The 16,878-nt window shown below is 31.9% G+C and overlaps 1 protein-coding gene across 1 annotated transcript; it reads left to right on the top strand.

Annotated features, from left to right (window-relative positions):
* Positions 1-3,398: 3,398 nt before the first annotated feature.
* Positions 3,399-4,785, top strand: LOC134709517 (G-protein coupled receptor 52-like). Its single transcript, XM_063569678.1, has one exon. It carries the CDS (start codon positions 3,402-3,404, stop codon positions 4,764-4,766), a length of 1,365 nt encoding a protein of 454 aa, XP_063425748.1. The 5' UTR covers positions 3,399-3,401; the 3' UTR covers positions 4,767-4,785.
* Positions 4,786-16,878: the final 12,093 nt, after the last annotated feature.

Raw genomic sequence — 16,878 nt, 5'->3', positions numbered from 1 at the left:
GTTAACATTGAATTTAACAAAAAAAACTTTTTTCTTGGTTTTGTAGAAGAAAGCTTATTTTTAAATTTTCTTGTAATTTTTGCCAAAAAAAACCATTTGTAAATGCATGCTAGAAGAAAAGCTTCCAAATGCAATTGAATTAAAAAAATAGACTGAAAAACTTTCATAAATTAGAGTTATATACAGCAAGAAAATACAACAAAGTTTTTGAACTTGAAAAACTTTGGTCCCCTATGCTTATTATTTATCCTGAATGGTAATCTTAAACAACAAAATTTATATCAATATATATCTTTTTCACCTATTTATGGAACAGAGCAAACAACATGTAATGTATGCATAGCACATGTAAACCTTTTTTTTTCTTTTATATAATCCGTAGATATTTGTATATGAAGAGATTGTGAAAAAAGAGAGAAAGAGACGCAGAAAGAGAGAGAGAGAGCAAGAGGGAGAGAGTGAAAGAGAGAGAGGGAAAAAAAAGATTTTCAAAAAAATTATATTTTCGATTGTGTAAATCTTGATAAAACAATAGTCCTATGTTGTTAAATATTTGAAACCCTGTACAACCTAAGTCAGGTGGTGCTGTAAGGGTGATGTTAAATCCTGACTATTGAAAAAATAAATAAAAAAAAAGAGACAGAAATATTGAACGCGGCGGCTACAAAAACAAACGTCAGCATACAAATAAATGGACTATTTGATGACAACTGTCATATTTATCACTTAGTAAGGACATTTTAAGAACAAATGGTAGATCGAACATGGTTTTATGGTTAGACAGACCTCCCGCTTATATGACAATGTTAAAAATATGATTAAAATGACAGTAAAGTAACATAAATACAGTACAAATAAACGCAAGAACACGCAGGACAGAGAAATAAATAAATAAATAATATAAATAAATAATAAAGTACATAACACTATATAAACCATAAAATGACGAGAGATATTCTCAATTGTATCAACGCCACAAAAAGTGACGTCACAGGTAAAGGTTTAAAAACAGAATAGGAAATAAGGATTAAGTTCGTAATGGTGTTATTTTGTATATTTTTTAACCATTACATATAGATTACAATTTACAAGCATATTAGTATAGAGCTGTGTCAGTATTATGGTGTATGTAATTATTTGTATTTTCTCACCATGTCGACATTATTTCCTTAAACAGAACTGTGCAAAAACAAATGAATCCTGTGCATTAACATTATCAAAACTAAAAATCATACAAATGAACTACCTTTTTTATCATTCTGACTTTTACATGCATATAGAACATAAAAATAGGATTCAAAACTGAAACGATAAGATATTACCCAATATCTAACAAGACTATCTAAAAGAAAATTCATAAATAAATGCAAGTCTTAATTAACATTTAAAGACATTCTGGGATAACAGTATTTCTACATAATAAATTTGTAACCTTCAGGGGATGTTATGAAACCTGTGCGTAAACTAATTGTCATGATCAAGAAAAAGTATTTAAAGAAAATATATTTATTTCAAGTCCTGTATTTCACCGATATATGGATTCTCACTCAACATTAATACTTCTGTACACCGACAGCAACAGTTTCTTATATATAAAAATTGTGTAAATTGAGGGAGCGGCGAAAGATACTCACAGATCGAAAATAATCAGACAACGCAATGGTAAAAAAAGAAAAAGACAAATAGACAAGTAATAATACACAAGACACAACATATAGACCAAGCAACACGAACCCCTACAAAAACTAAGGGTGATCTTATGTGCTCCGGTAGGATAAGCAGATCCTGCTCCACATGTGACACCCGTCGTGTTGATTTTGTTATTACAAATCCGGTAAATAGTCTAAATCTGTAGGTCACATTTCTGAAAAGGGAATGGAATTGTAGTAAAGACATAAGAAACATATCGTATATAATCTGTGAAACAAATGTTCAGTTCTCTGTAGAAAATTACTAGAACTAATTAATTTTATCTTAAGAATTTCTATTCTGTACTTTTCCGATTGCATATAAAGCTTTGGGTTTTCGGTTTGAGTCATCAACAAATCAACATGACTATTTTATGCCTTCTTGTAGTTGCTTAGTTTCTCTGTTGTTGTTTATTCTCCTATAGCAAACAAGCCACTGGTGATATTGTTGATGTTGCCGGTTTTCGATGGTCAGTATAGACATATACAAGTTGAATTAGCAGTTCTCAGTCTGATGCTTCCTTAAAATATGTTGTACGATGTTTAGAAAATTGTTTTCGAAATCCAGCATCAAATCTGAGCAAATTATATAAATGTATTTCAATACTTTGCATTTATGACTTTCGTCGTTTTTCTTCCATGGAGGACAGATTTTGAAATGTGTCTCGCATTTATTGAGGGTTATTTGTGTCGTAAGACTTTCGATTGGAGTGAGTCGTGTCTTCTGATAGTTCCTTGTCAGTCCTCTATAACATGTTTATATAACTACCATTAATTAGTAATATTTGATCCACTGAGAATTTCGTCGACTTCTTTTTTACTGATTATTCTCAATTTCACCAGTGACGGCTGGTTATTATTAATAAGAAGATAATTGTATTTCGATCTTGTGAATATACATAAACATTGTTGGTTCATGTTTACTAATCTGATTAATGTCTATTGGTGTAGCTTTTTACTTTTGTTAGAAGATACATTATATCCTGTTTTTTACTATTTTCGTTGTTAAGTACTTACACACTTTTTAGAATCATTTTAAATTCCTCGTATGAGGTTGCTGACATTATGTTATGTTTCTTGTTTGCCTTCTTTTGGACAGACAAACTACATTCAGTTAAAAAAGAACTGTAAATACAAATTCTAAATTACATTTTATTGTTCCCTTTATCCTACATTAAATCATTCAATAATTTTATTCAGTTCTTTATAAGTGTTACTTTATATGGTATAGATGTTGCTCTTTTTGAAGGCTGTACAGAGACATATAGTTGCATACATCCACGTCATTTGTATCCTGGTTGATATTTGTTTCATTGACAACCATGCCACAATTTCTTATTTACATAATGTGTTCAAATATAGAAAAAGGTCAGCAATAAAACAACCGATCTTTTTGGTATTGTACTATTTCTAAACACAATACAAAAGGTACAAGAATCATGCATTTCAAAAGAAAGAATAAGATAAGAAGCTAATATAGTACCTCATAAGAACAAAAAGAGAGGCGAATATGAAATTCTGAATTTAGATATCGATATTTTAAGATCACACTTAAAACAAAAATAGACTAAATTCATTGTCAGGTGAGAACGTTTGAAATTGTGATAACCAAAAGGAATGAAACAGATGACGTCTGAATAGGTGATAATGAAAAACAATTATAAAAGAAACATCCACAGGAAACTCATCATACTTCTAATAAGACACGGGAAAATGAAAGACAATTTTTCAACTCCAGGATGTAATCTTGAGGTTGTTCATATTGAACTGTATCATAAAGTGGTTTATATATTGTTGACAATCTTAATAGTTTTTGCTGGAGTTGGTTTAAATGCCTATGTGTTGTACGCCATCAGAACTCACACGACACTGCAGACGTACGCCAATGGATTTGTAGTGAATCTCTGTATAACCGATCTCCTTTGTATAATTTCATTGCTAGGATGGACGTCGACATGGATTTACAGACACCCCGTTCTAGAATTGATTATGAACAAAACTTTCAGTGTATCAAACTCTGTGTCAATTATGATATTGGCGGCGATTGCCGCAGATAGATTTGCTAGCCTGAAGTATTCCTTACATTACTCATCCAGAATGACGGGCACAAAAGTGATGACCATAAATATATGTTTTTGGTTTTATTCAGTTGTCGTTTCTGTTCTTCCTTTGACATTTAAAATGGTGCCAGGATTCATAGATAACAAATGTCCAGGAAATATATTGGCAACTGTCCTTGGCAAATCCACCATTGACAAATTGTTGGTGTGCTTGCTGTATCTTCCGTGCCTCATTATCATAATTGGGTCTTATTTCAGAATTTACAGAATAGCTCGGTATCATTCTAGGACTATAGAAGCCGTTGACAGGTCAGTGGTTTATAACTATCCACGACATCGTGTTCAAAGAAGCGTTAAATACTTGCGTACATTGACACTAGTACTCTTCCCAATGCTTGCCATACTGCCAGAACAAGTATATGGAATACTAGAAGTCATGGATAAGAAGATTTACTTCTATCTGGTACTACTAGCATCAGTTAATTTAATTCTCAATCCATTTATATATGCTTACAACAGATCGGAGTTTCAAAATGCACTGAAACCACCAACTCCAATTAGAATTCCGGATTTGCAACGAAGGGAACAAGAAATTGCTGAAGCTCTCTCCACAATATTTGGGAAGGAAGGTAATGAATCAAATCGCTCACATTCAGAAAGTAAGTCGGAATTAGAAAGAAAACAATCAAAGGAAAATGAGACAGCAAATGACAATATATCATGGAAAGGCTTTACCAAGAGGGACAGTACATTTTCTAGAGTATCTGTTAAACTTAATGATGACAAAGGTGACATGCAACTAACAATTGAAGATCTTGATTATATCAATTCATCACGAGGAAGCCTTCAACTGAGTGTGGAAAAATTTGGACAATTAAAACGTCGAGTAACTGTCTGTAGGTCCTACAGCAGCAGTTCAGTACACCCTCAAGAGAATACAGCCGCTAAAAAAGACAATGATGGGAGTGACAACAAAAAAGTGTGCAACAAAGACATTGTAGAGGTAGTCTCTCTCTAAATTCATTGTTTTGGTTGTTAAATTCCAAGTCTTTACCATTAATAGATGATTTGTCTAAAAGCAGAAGATATATTGATATCAAAACCTGAATATACTACTCTGATTATGTTTCGAAAAAAAAAATGATTAGATTATGTGGTAAGTAGTGGTTTTAGTTTTGGTATATTTTCAAATAATAGATTAAATTTATCAATAAAGGAATTGGAGAAGACGTTAATAAATTGAAAATTGTGTCTAATACATTTGTCCTTTTTCAACAATAAAATATGTTTAAACTTATCTAATGAACTATAATAATCAATGAAAGAAACCGTATTCTAGATAATACGTTTTGTTCAATAAAAAGTGTGACTTAAAGAAAGTATTGTCTTGTCTTGTTCAAGAAATTGGACATGTTCATATTTGCCCAGTTGATATCAGACTCAAGACTTCTCTTGAACTGAATTTTAATGTGCGTATTGTTATGCGTTTACTTTTCTACATTGGCTAGATGTATAGGGGGAGGGTTGAGATCTCACACACATGTTTAAGCCCGCCGCATGTTTGCGCCTGTCCCAAGTCAGGAGCCTCTAGCCTTTGCTAGTCTTGTATTATTTTAATTTTGGTTTCTTGTGTACAATTTGGAAATTAGTATGGCGTTCATTATCACTGAACTAGTATATATTTGTTTAGGGGCCTCCTGAATGACGCCTCCGGGTGCGGGAATTTATCGCTACATTGAAGACCTTTTGGTGACCTTCTGCTGTTGTTTTTTTCTTTGGTCGGGTTGTTGTCTCTTTGACACATTCCCCATTTCAATTCTCAATTTTATTTGTGTAATCATTGTTTTTTCTTCTCAATCAAAACCTTCGAGTTAGGGCAAAAAACGCGAAGTTTTATCAGCAAATTGACTGATATCAATTACTTCAAATTTCAAAAACATGTAATTGAACTGAAAGCAACAACGTGGTCTGCGTTATCTCCTTTGCCGATTTTTGAATGTTTTTGAATTTTCTAAATGAATGGTTTATTGTAATATCTATCTCTTTGTGGTTTCAAATTGGCATATTGTCCTTATCTTTTGCCTTATAATTAGGTCCATAGTTTTCAGTTCTATAAATGTTCACTAAAAATATTTTCCAGGAAAGTCTAAATCTACTAGACTCCCACTCGATATCCCATTACCTACAAATCTGTTCAGCACTTAATTTAAGGGGGACGTAAGATACCAGAGGGACAGTCAAACTCATAAAACGAAAATTAACCGACAACGTCTGGCTTAAAATGAAAGAAGACAAACAGACAAACAATAGAACACATGACACAACATGGGAAACTAAAGAATAGTCAACACGAACCCCACCAAAAATGGGGGTCTGATGTGATCTGAGGTGCTCCGGATGGTTAAGCAAAATCCGGTCAATACTCTAATTCGGTAGGTCACATTCATGAAAGAGAGAAGGGGGTTGTAGTTACGACGTAAGGAACATATCCGATATCATTTATGAAACGGTTATTCCATAACGGTCAACCAACTCGTGATGGGGTCCATAAAATTGACCTGGGGATGATTTCAATTTCACCATTTAGAACTCTTTGTTTAATAGCTTCCTTGTGAGCAGCAACCCTCTATCAAGAAAATCATGATAGGAAATGCAAGCACAGGAAGATCGTATCGATTGGTAGATATATACCTCGTATGCAGCTGCTGCTGGGATGTTGCTTATTTCGAAGTGGAAAGTTCACAATTGGAAAGCTGAAATCATCTCTTTTGTCGTAAAATTTTATATTAAACCGACCCTCATTGTCAATTTAAAGATGTAAGTCAAGATATGAGGCCGACTTAACTGTATCTGTTATATCCTTTAACTCTAGTTCGATGGGATAGATGCGTTTAACATAGTCGCCAAATTTTGAAATATTTAGTGAAAGAACGTCATCTATATGGCATAAAGAAGAGTTAAAGGATATGGCTAACTTCATAATAAAAAAGAAACATATCGGCAAGAACTAGGGCACAATTAACGTTCACCAAATGTCTTAGTGATCGTCATTGTGGAGGATAAGAAAGGATAATTGTTCCATAGGTTTTGTATCACAATTCCCAAATAACAGCACTCCTGATTGTCAATATGAGAATTCAATTTGTCAAATTATGTGAGCAATATAGCATCATCATTGAAACGGAAATGCCCCTAAACGCACAAATGATGTTCACTAAAACGAAAGTTTTTTGATGGAAATGCATCAAACTCGAAAATTGACTTTTGTTCAAGTGTAATACAATTCGCCCTTTCAGAATCTAACGGACTTTTGGTAAACTCATTGTTCGTACTCCAAACTGAAAATAACGTTACGTCATTGGTTATCACGATGTAAACAAATCACAACGTTTTTATGTACGCTTTTTGAAATATTACCAAGAATGCATTAGATCCCAAAAACGGCGAATTGAAAAGCTGTCTAATTGAAATTTAAGAAATACTCAAAATAGAAGCATCTGTATAACTTGTATTTCTTTTAATATGCAATGCCAACCTAATTTTTGTTTGTGTTCTTTTTTCAATTGTTCATGAACATTAATAATGTGTTAACTGTTGATATTTATATCCTTTTTTCTTCTTTGCTGTGAATACCACTGTCACTCTAATATAATTGTAATCAATTTAACTATTGTAAGTTTATTGTCTTAATTTTGTATGCCATAACCATTTAATGTAAATGTGTTTGTGCGAATAAAACATTGTCTATTGTCTATTGTCTATTGTGTAGATAAGACTTTTAAACACCTAAAACCTCAAGGCTAATGAACGTTGAAAATATGCTCCACAGCCATATATTTTGATAATTCTATCTTTACAAACAATAGTACTTAGTTCATGTAGACTGTTTTAGATTATAATGTAAAGTATAAGTGGCACTGATTAAGCCGATAAAGGAGTAACTTGATAGTGAATTGTCTAACGTTTACAGAAGTTCAACGAAAGCAACTTTGTTGAACAAAAAGTCAAATAACAAGAATAATGTACTCCGAGGAAAATTCAATCGGAAAGTCATTAATCACATGACAAAATGAAATGACAAAACACATTAAACGAATGGACAACAACTGGCATATTCCTGAATTGGTTCAGTCAATTTCGAATGTAGAAAATAGTGGATTGAACCTGGTTTTATAGCGCTAAACCTCTTATTTGTACCACATTCTTGCTTGAACAAAACAGACATAATAAATAAAATAGTTAAAATATGGGAACAGTATAGGTAATTTATGAAATGATTACATGGTGATATCAAAGAGATTCCCCGTAATATATGATTTATGATGTGTGTATGAAATAAAAACACCATTGAAACCTTCATAGAAAAACAATGCACACGTTAACGGAGTAAATATGGAAGGTCTCCTGAAACTATACTCAAAAGTCATTTATTGCTAGATGATATACAAATAGTATTCTTTCCTATTTATATGTATAGGTAAACAAATAAGTCTCGCTGATATTTACTTGTTTATTATTGCATTGCTGATAATTTTATAACTTAGCTGTTAGATTATAAAACAACCCTGGATTTCTGGTATTAACAAACAGGGACTCTTCACTAGTATGCTGGACTAGTGAGGTATATTGTTAACAGCAGAAAGTGAAATTTGTTGTTATATAAAAATTAAAAAGCTAAAAAAAAAAGAAACATTTATTCTCCCTGAATTATTTTGCATTATGATATCACAGTATTTTATTTTGAAATCTGAATTAATCTATCAAAGGTGTAAAATTACACCTAAAACGAAAATATAGTAAACGCTGATGGAAGTGAGAACCTTTGACGTTATGATGACGTCTGAATAGGTGATAATGAAAACAATCATAAACGAATTTCCTATAAAAAAAACTTTTTCTGTGACAAACAAATTAACATGAAAGACTTCACCTACAGGATGTAAACTTGAAGATGTTCATACTTATATAATGATAATCTGTTTATCGCTATTTTACATATGACGACGTTGTCAATATCATGTCAATTTCGTTATCAACACCACGTTCCTCCTTGATTTCTAGCAGTAATTCTCACTTTCAAGCGAGTAGCATGATATGAAAAGTTATCACAAAAAGAGATCAAAGAAAGGAAAAATGCACAAAATAACGATAATGACATTTATCATATAGATGTTCGTGTATTTTTGACAATTTTGATAAACTTCTATGTGTTGTACGCGATCCGATCTCACAACACATTGCAGATATATTTATTTGTAAATCCACTTGGATTTATAGACAGCCTATTCTAAAATTGAAAATGAACACAACTTTCTATGAGTCAAACTCTGTATAAATTATAATAAAGTCGCAATTGCTAAATTGCTATATACTAAATTTAGTCCTGGTATCTATGATGAGTTTATTTACAACCACTGGGTCGATGCAAATGCTGGTGGAGATTTATTTCCCCGAGGGTATCACAAGCCCACTAGTCAGCACTTTGTGTGCTGACATGAATAGTCATTGATATGATTATGTTCCGGACCATATGAGTATTTGGACCATACGCGTATGGTCATGACCATATGGGTATATACTCGTATGGTCCGACCATACGCGTATGGTCGGGGTAATTAACACTCTGTTACAGTTTACTTTTCATACTTCTAAACTCTTCATATGGTATGACCGTTCATTCAAAATACGCTATCATATAGGTAATGTTATCATTATATTATAATAAAAAGATAAGCTAAATAATAATAAGAAGTTTCACATAGTTACTTAATTTTACTTAATTGTCAAATTTAAAGTAAACACATTTTATACCGATGGTCATTACCGATTTGTTATTACGAGTAATGGCAATATGTCGACTAAAAAATTAAATTCCAAAAATGTCTTAATGAACTGTTACATAAGAAGTCACTGGAAAGTAGCATACTATTAAAAAGTAAAATCACAAAAATACTGAACTCAGAGGAAAATCAATTAGGAAAGTCAAGTCCATAATAATTATTTATTTATTTAAATTGTGTTGTGAAGATGGTGTATTGCAGTCATTTTACGATATTTGAGATCTAGAGCTTCTTAAAAACACCGTAGACATCAGAATTGCCAAAGACCTCGGTATCACTGAACGCAGCAAAAAAGGCTTGTTTTTCACTCGCAAACAAAATGTGTAAATGAACAAGATCGTGCACAAATTTCTTGCAAATGCAAAAAAGCTATAATACCGTGTGGAAGTGAATGTCATCCAAACCTAAATGCAGGAATGTAACTAGCGATGAAAACTAACTATGGCATCAATATTAAATTTTTACGTAGTTTTTTTGATTATAAAATTAAAAAAAAATTGTCATGACCATACGCGTATGGTCCAAATACTCATATGGTCCGGAACAGTTATATTTATAAATTTACTGTTTACGAAATATTGATTTTTTTGAAATACTAAGGCTTTTCTACCTCAGGCATAGATTACCTTAGCTGTATTTGGCAAAACTTTTAGGAGTTTTGGTCCTGAATGCTCTTCAACTTTGTACTTTATTTGGCCTTTTTAACTTTTTTGGATTCGAGCGTCACTGATGAGTCTTTTGTAGACGAAACGCGCGTCTGGTGTATATACTAAATCTAGTCCTGGTATCTATGATGAGTTTATTTGCAACAGGCATATATTCTACCAAGTCAGAAATATGGCAGTTGTTATCAAACAGTCTGTTTCTATGTATGTTGGTGTTTGCTAAAGTTACACCTTAGTTTTCTGCTGTTCCGTTGTTTTGTTCTTCTTAAAGACGATTTGTTTTCTTCTTATAGATGATTTGTTTCCTTATAATAGATATATGACTTCTGAACAGAAGTATACTTTTGTTGTCTTTATTTATAGTTTCGTCAATACTACTCCAGAATGACGAGCACAAAAGTGGTGACCATAAATATATTTATTTTTGTTTTTTTCAGTAGTTATTTCTGTTCTTCCTTTGGTATTTAAAATGTTGCTCGTGAAATTCATGGATAGCTGTCATTGTCAAATCCAAAATTGACAACTTGATGGTATGCTTGCTGTATTTTCTGTGTCTCATTAGTATAACGTGGTCTTATTTCAATTTACAGAATAACGTGGTATCAGTTTAGAACTAAAGAAGTTGTTGACAGGTCCGTTGTTTGTAAGTACCCACGTCACCGTTTTATACGAAGCGTTAACCACATAAGTACATTGTCATCAGTAGTGTATCCAATGCCAGTACTGCTTCCAGAGCAAACATATGGAATTAAAGATTTTAAGTTCAAGGTTTAAAAGATTTGTATATCTTATTTTGTTAACTACTGTTTGCCTGTTTGTATTTTTTCTTTTTTAGCCATGGCGCATTAGAGCAAATATATAAAATTTATGTTGTTCAGATCAAGGATAAAAAGATGTATACCTTTTTTGTACTACTAGCATCCGTTTATTTTGGTCCCAATCAGTTGTATATGATTGCAACAGATCGGAGTTGCATAATTACAGATGTACAAAGAAGAGAACAGAACTCTCAACAATACTTGGGAAGAAAAAAACTGAACCAAATCGTTCACCTTCGGAAATTTCTTCGGAATTAGAAAGGAAAAAATGAGACAGGCAATGAGAACAGTTTATTGATATACTTCGTTAACACTGGTATTAAACTGATAACCGTAACTGGAATTAAGACTATCCCAATATGATTAAGTACATTTAATGAGTATCTGTTAACCTTAAATGTTACAAAGGTGATAAGCGTTGACAATTGAAGATATCGATGATATAACAAAATCAGGAGCAAGCCTTTAGCAGAATGTGGAAAAAAAAGTTTTGACATCGGCAATGTCTAGTAACTGCACTTCATCGACATCAACCCTTAAAATATCACAGTCTCCAAAAAGTCAGACGATTGCAGTGACAACAAAAAAAGTGTGCAATAAAGACATCGTATATTAATTTTGTTTTGTGCTAAATACCCCCTCATTTCCACAGACTGAATGATTTTTTTATAAAGCCAAGGATGTGTTAAGATTAACACCTGAAAGTACAACTAACATTATGTTTCGAAAAAAGGAATACTATTTAATACATGTTAACTTTCATCCTTTAGTAAATAGGGCATTTAATAAGTGTTAATTTCTAGATAATTTATGAAGCAAAAAATAATCTTGTATAGTTTTGTTTATATATGAAGGACTAAAATCTATGACGGGTTCCAAGTCTATGAGAGATTCATAATCTATGGCAAATGTTGTATTACAAACGTTAAACAAATCAAATCCATGGCAGATTTTGTTTTCTCCAAATCTATAGCTGATCTTTTTCATAACGTCACAATTGAATAACGCAATATAACATCGTCGCTGTCGATTACCAGAGCGGAACCAATAGATTTGAACACCATTCCAGATGAAGGTATTTTCTTCGACAACAATTTGCGGATAGTTTAAAAGAAGATGTGACCTCTTATCCGAAAGAGGGACACAATGTGCTGTACTGGCCGAAGCCCGCGATTGATAAGGACACCGCTGTTTTTTAATGAATGGGCTAAACAGGTATCATGCACAGATTAAAAAAAGATTTATTTTACCGGGCACATCATTTTAATCTTTTAGTCTGTATTAAGTTCTATTAATTCATTATTAATTTTTATAAATGTTTTGATATTTGAACTTGAAACAAAAACATGGTTTACCTCGAATTTTGAACTCTTTTTCATATATTTGAATAACCTATAATCTTTATATCACTTTACACCTTTCGGTAATTGATAATATTTTTTAAAGGATGCAAATGTATGTTATGCTTTGGTTAAAATAGTTGTTTTGCATAATCCTCTTATTTTCAGAAAATTCGAGTTGAAACTTCCTTATTTGTATTTTTGTTGAATATCAATTGATTTGCATTGTTTCAAATTTTATTATTATTAATTCCTGGCCCTAATCTAACTTACAACACAGTGTGCGTTTTCCTCATTTTAGAAGTCCTCATGTCGTTCCAGAGTAACTGTTGGTTTTAAACATTCACATTGAACAATACCTTTTGTATTTATACACTGTTACAGATGAACATTAAACATTTCCATAGAGGGATTCAATCTGAAACAAGGGTTCATTTTTTCAGCTATGACTTGACATTGATATTATACTTAGATAAGAGATATTTCGTCTTATAATTCAGGCGCTAAGCGTTGTTTTACCTAAACATGTAACCAACTTTTGACATTTAAATTTTGATTCAATTTCCAGCAAATCTATAGAAAGATAACATTTCATTTTTAAACAAATTAACTGTCAAGTAAAAAACACTCATCTCAGAAGGCAGATGAAAAAAAGAAGAAAATAAATTCAGATGACAACAATAGGTCTTTCTACTATCACTATACAGATATACTTATCACTTTTAATACCTTGTGAGACGTCAAAAGGTTAAACATTCATAAATAGATTATAAACAGGGTACATTATTTAAGCAAAAACCGTTTTTGTGAACGTTATAGCATATAATGATTAATGTTTCACCATTTACATTGCGTAACCGAACATGTGTTCGTATATCTGCACACTTTTTTGTTACCATAATTCTTCTTTGATCGTAAAAGACATTGATAAATATGGGCAACAATAGATCCTTGTGCAACAATAGCGTACCACGATTCAACTGTCGTAAATCGATTGACAAAAAACAAATCCGGGTCACAAACCAAAAACTGAGAGAAACACATCAACTTAAGAGAAAAACAACGAAAGAACAGAAACGTTATAAATAGTGAAAAAAACAACAACAAACAATTACGCCATAGGCATTAGCAACATACATATAAACGAACTATCAGATAACAACTGCCATATTCCTGACTTGGTACAGTCATTTAACCTCAAATGTGTATTCCAAATTATTACTTTTATCAAATCTCAAGAATACTTTGGTAAACATGTCTATTAAACGTGTACAGCGTCAGTCATAGAGAGTCAGACATAAAGTCTTTTGATTTTTAATAGTCTTGTTTACAAGTAGGAAATTGAGATCAATACAAAATGTCAAGGTCATGTTATAAATTTTTAAACTTGTTTTTATTCAAGTTTTTATTCCCCAGAAACAGTATATAGACGTAATAGTTTACAATGAAATAATTTCAGAAATAAATGGTTATGACATGGCACAACGTCATGCATTTTCAGTCGAACTGTTACGGTAATATCTTATTGGAGTTTCCTCCCCTTATTTACTATTTAATGGTTTTTGGTGGGTTTCGTGTTGCTCATTTTTATTTATTTTCTATTTTGTGTTGTGGTACTGATATTGGTCTTTTATATCCATATCGTTGTCAGTTTACTATCGACCTATGGGTTGGGATGTCTGTTTGGTCTCTTTGGTCTCTTTCGCCTTTTTTTTTTTAGATCTAAGTTTAGCTCCTTAACAAAACATATACAGGTAAGAAATCCTTTATAACAGTAAACAAACAAGTTGTTAAAATTTTACTTATTTGTAGATCATGTCTAAATATTTGTTTTGCTATTTAAAGTGTCTATCTATCTTTAAAATTTATAGTTTTCAAGATAGAAGCCAAAATCTTAAAATTTGGGTAGAAATCGTTAATTATTTAAGAGCAAGTATTACTTTAAGAAGTCGACTGATGGTTTTCGGCTATATAATTCATGTGCAGATCAATTTTGCTAATTAATGTATCTGATGAGTCTTATGTAGACGAAACGCGCGTCTGGCGTATTAAATTATAATCCTGGTACCTTTGATAACTATCTACCTATATATTTATTACATTTTTTTTATATATTGGTCCAAACGCACACAAAATTTGTATAAACCATTATCAGAGGACAAAAGCTCAAATATAAGAGGGTTTGGATGGGGTTAAATGACTAAAGAATAATGCCCTTAAAAAATGAAGAATAGAGAATAATGGGCCAAAAAATAGAAGATTAGAGAATAAAAGGGTTAATTTTTGGAAGATTAGAGAAAAAAGGGGTTAATTTTTTAAAGATTAGAGAAAAAGGGGGTGAAAATTAAATGTTTACAGAATAACAGACCCCCCCATCCAGACCCTCATATAAGAGGTCGTCAGACGAATTCAATATAGTAAATGTAATTGTAGAACTAGCCTTGCTGAGTTTGTAAACATATTTGTAGATCTTGACAAGCTGATCTGGTCCGTTTTGCTTATTTAAGTTTCTGCCTAACTAATAGATTTTCAGATATGAGGCACAAAATTAAAAAAAAATGTAAATAAAGGCAAAAGTAGTATGCCGCTGATCAAAAGTCACTATAAATTGATTGAATTGAAAAAAATGGGTTACAACTTAAACCGAGAGAAACACAACAGTTATGAGTGGCAAACAGAGGAACAACAGGAACATGATAACAATCGTCATTATTAAAGGGCATTAACTCCGATAAGGAGTATTATGACAATTTCACTTATTGGACTTATTCTATATCTTGTCTTGTTGATCTTTCTTGTTATATATATAAAAAGTGTTTTCATATATTATGCATACATGAAAAAGTTGGTGAAATTTTTCATTTAAGGGCAATAACTCCTACAAGAAATCGTCTGACAGTTTTAAAGTGCGTACAATGGGAGTCAACTCTCATTGTACTTAATTGATAACGCCGTGTGCTAGATTTGTCTCCTAGTCCAGTCAAACTAAGATTTAACCTTTAACTAATTGCAACAGAAAATGTTTAGTTCTAATCTATAGCATTAAGCCCTTAATATACACAGAAAAAAGTCCCATAAAACCTAACTTGAGGAAAACTCAAAATCATCATTTTTAATTGAACATTAACATTCGAAGGGGAGATAACTCTGCAAAAAAAACTCTTTTGTTGGTCAGTTTTTTGTTGATTTTCTTTGTTCATGAAATGAACAAAACCGAAGTGTTATGGGTAGTTTTATTTTTTTTGTTCATTTTTCATTAAAGAAATTGCAAAGAAGCTTTAATTTTGTGACCATTTAAAAAAATAATGTGAAAATTTGGTACTGTTTATATCTGTGTATTATATTTCTTCAGCATTTAACTTGTCTATAGAAACTTTAAACCACAGAAAGAAGAATACATGCTTAAATTATTTTTTTTATCAAATTTGAGATTCTTTACCTTGACATGTTGAAAAATGCAATAAATGGTCAAATATTAAATGAATTACGAAATCTAGATTATAGCTTGATAAAAGATATGAAAACACCTATAGAGTTGTTTGTTATAATCTATAGACTGCAAGAAAATAAAAAAACAATACATTCTGATGAATAGAAGCAGTAAAGTTATAAAAAAATGTATCAACTTTTATTGATGTTTCTGCCTTTTCAATGCAAATCTCCATAGGAATTTTAAATGGTGATTTTTTTTAAGTCTTCCTCAAGTTTATGGAACTTTTTTCTGTGTATATTTGGGGTATAATGCTAAAGATCAAAACTTAAAAATCTGCTGTTGCAATTACTTTCAGATTAGGGTCAAAGTTTTGCTAGATTGACTGGACTATCCCCTTGTTACGTCATCCGTGTTATATTACCATGTGGTTTTAAAGGAAGAGAGCATGTTCCAGCCACTTTTCATTTATATGTAGTGGATGTATTTTTTTTTTTCTAATTACTTTTATTATTACCCACATTGGGGTTCGTATGCTTCATATTGACACTTTGTTCATTGTAACTTATTGATACCATGCTTGGTATAACTATATTTTAATGCATTATTATAATAAGGCACCTTTCGCCAAACACTATTAGTTGTTACTTTTAAAAATAGACAATCCGTAAATCTCATCATACGGAACACTTATGTTCATGACATATTGTCTTTGTTCATATCGGTTTTCTAGACCAAACTTGTGTTCCCCCTATGTTCTCCTTTTTAGCCATATTGACCATGCTCGGTTTGGCAGGCGTTATCATCGGACAAATTTTTAACAAGATACCCTAATATTGATTGTGATCAAGTTTGGTTAAATTTGGATCAATAGTTTAAGAGGAGATGACTTTTGTAAAAGTGAACGACAATGACGACAATGGCGACGGACGACAACGACGACGGACGGCAACGACGGAGGACTACGACAAACGAATAACGCCGAGTGATGAGAAAAACTAACTTGGCCATCAACCAATATCTTCTGCAAAAAAAAT

This window comes from Mytilus trossulus, chromosome 3 (assembly GCF_036588685.1).
Source record: "Mytilus trossulus isolate FHL-02 chromosome 3, PNRI_Mtr1.1.1.hap1, whole genome shotgun sequence".
Lineage (NCBI taxonomy): Eukaryota > Metazoa > Mollusca > Bivalvia > Mytilida > Mytilidae > Mytilus > Mytilus trossulus.
Note: the sequence above shows the minus strand (reverse complement) of the source record. Positions and strands in the feature narration are given on the sequence as shown.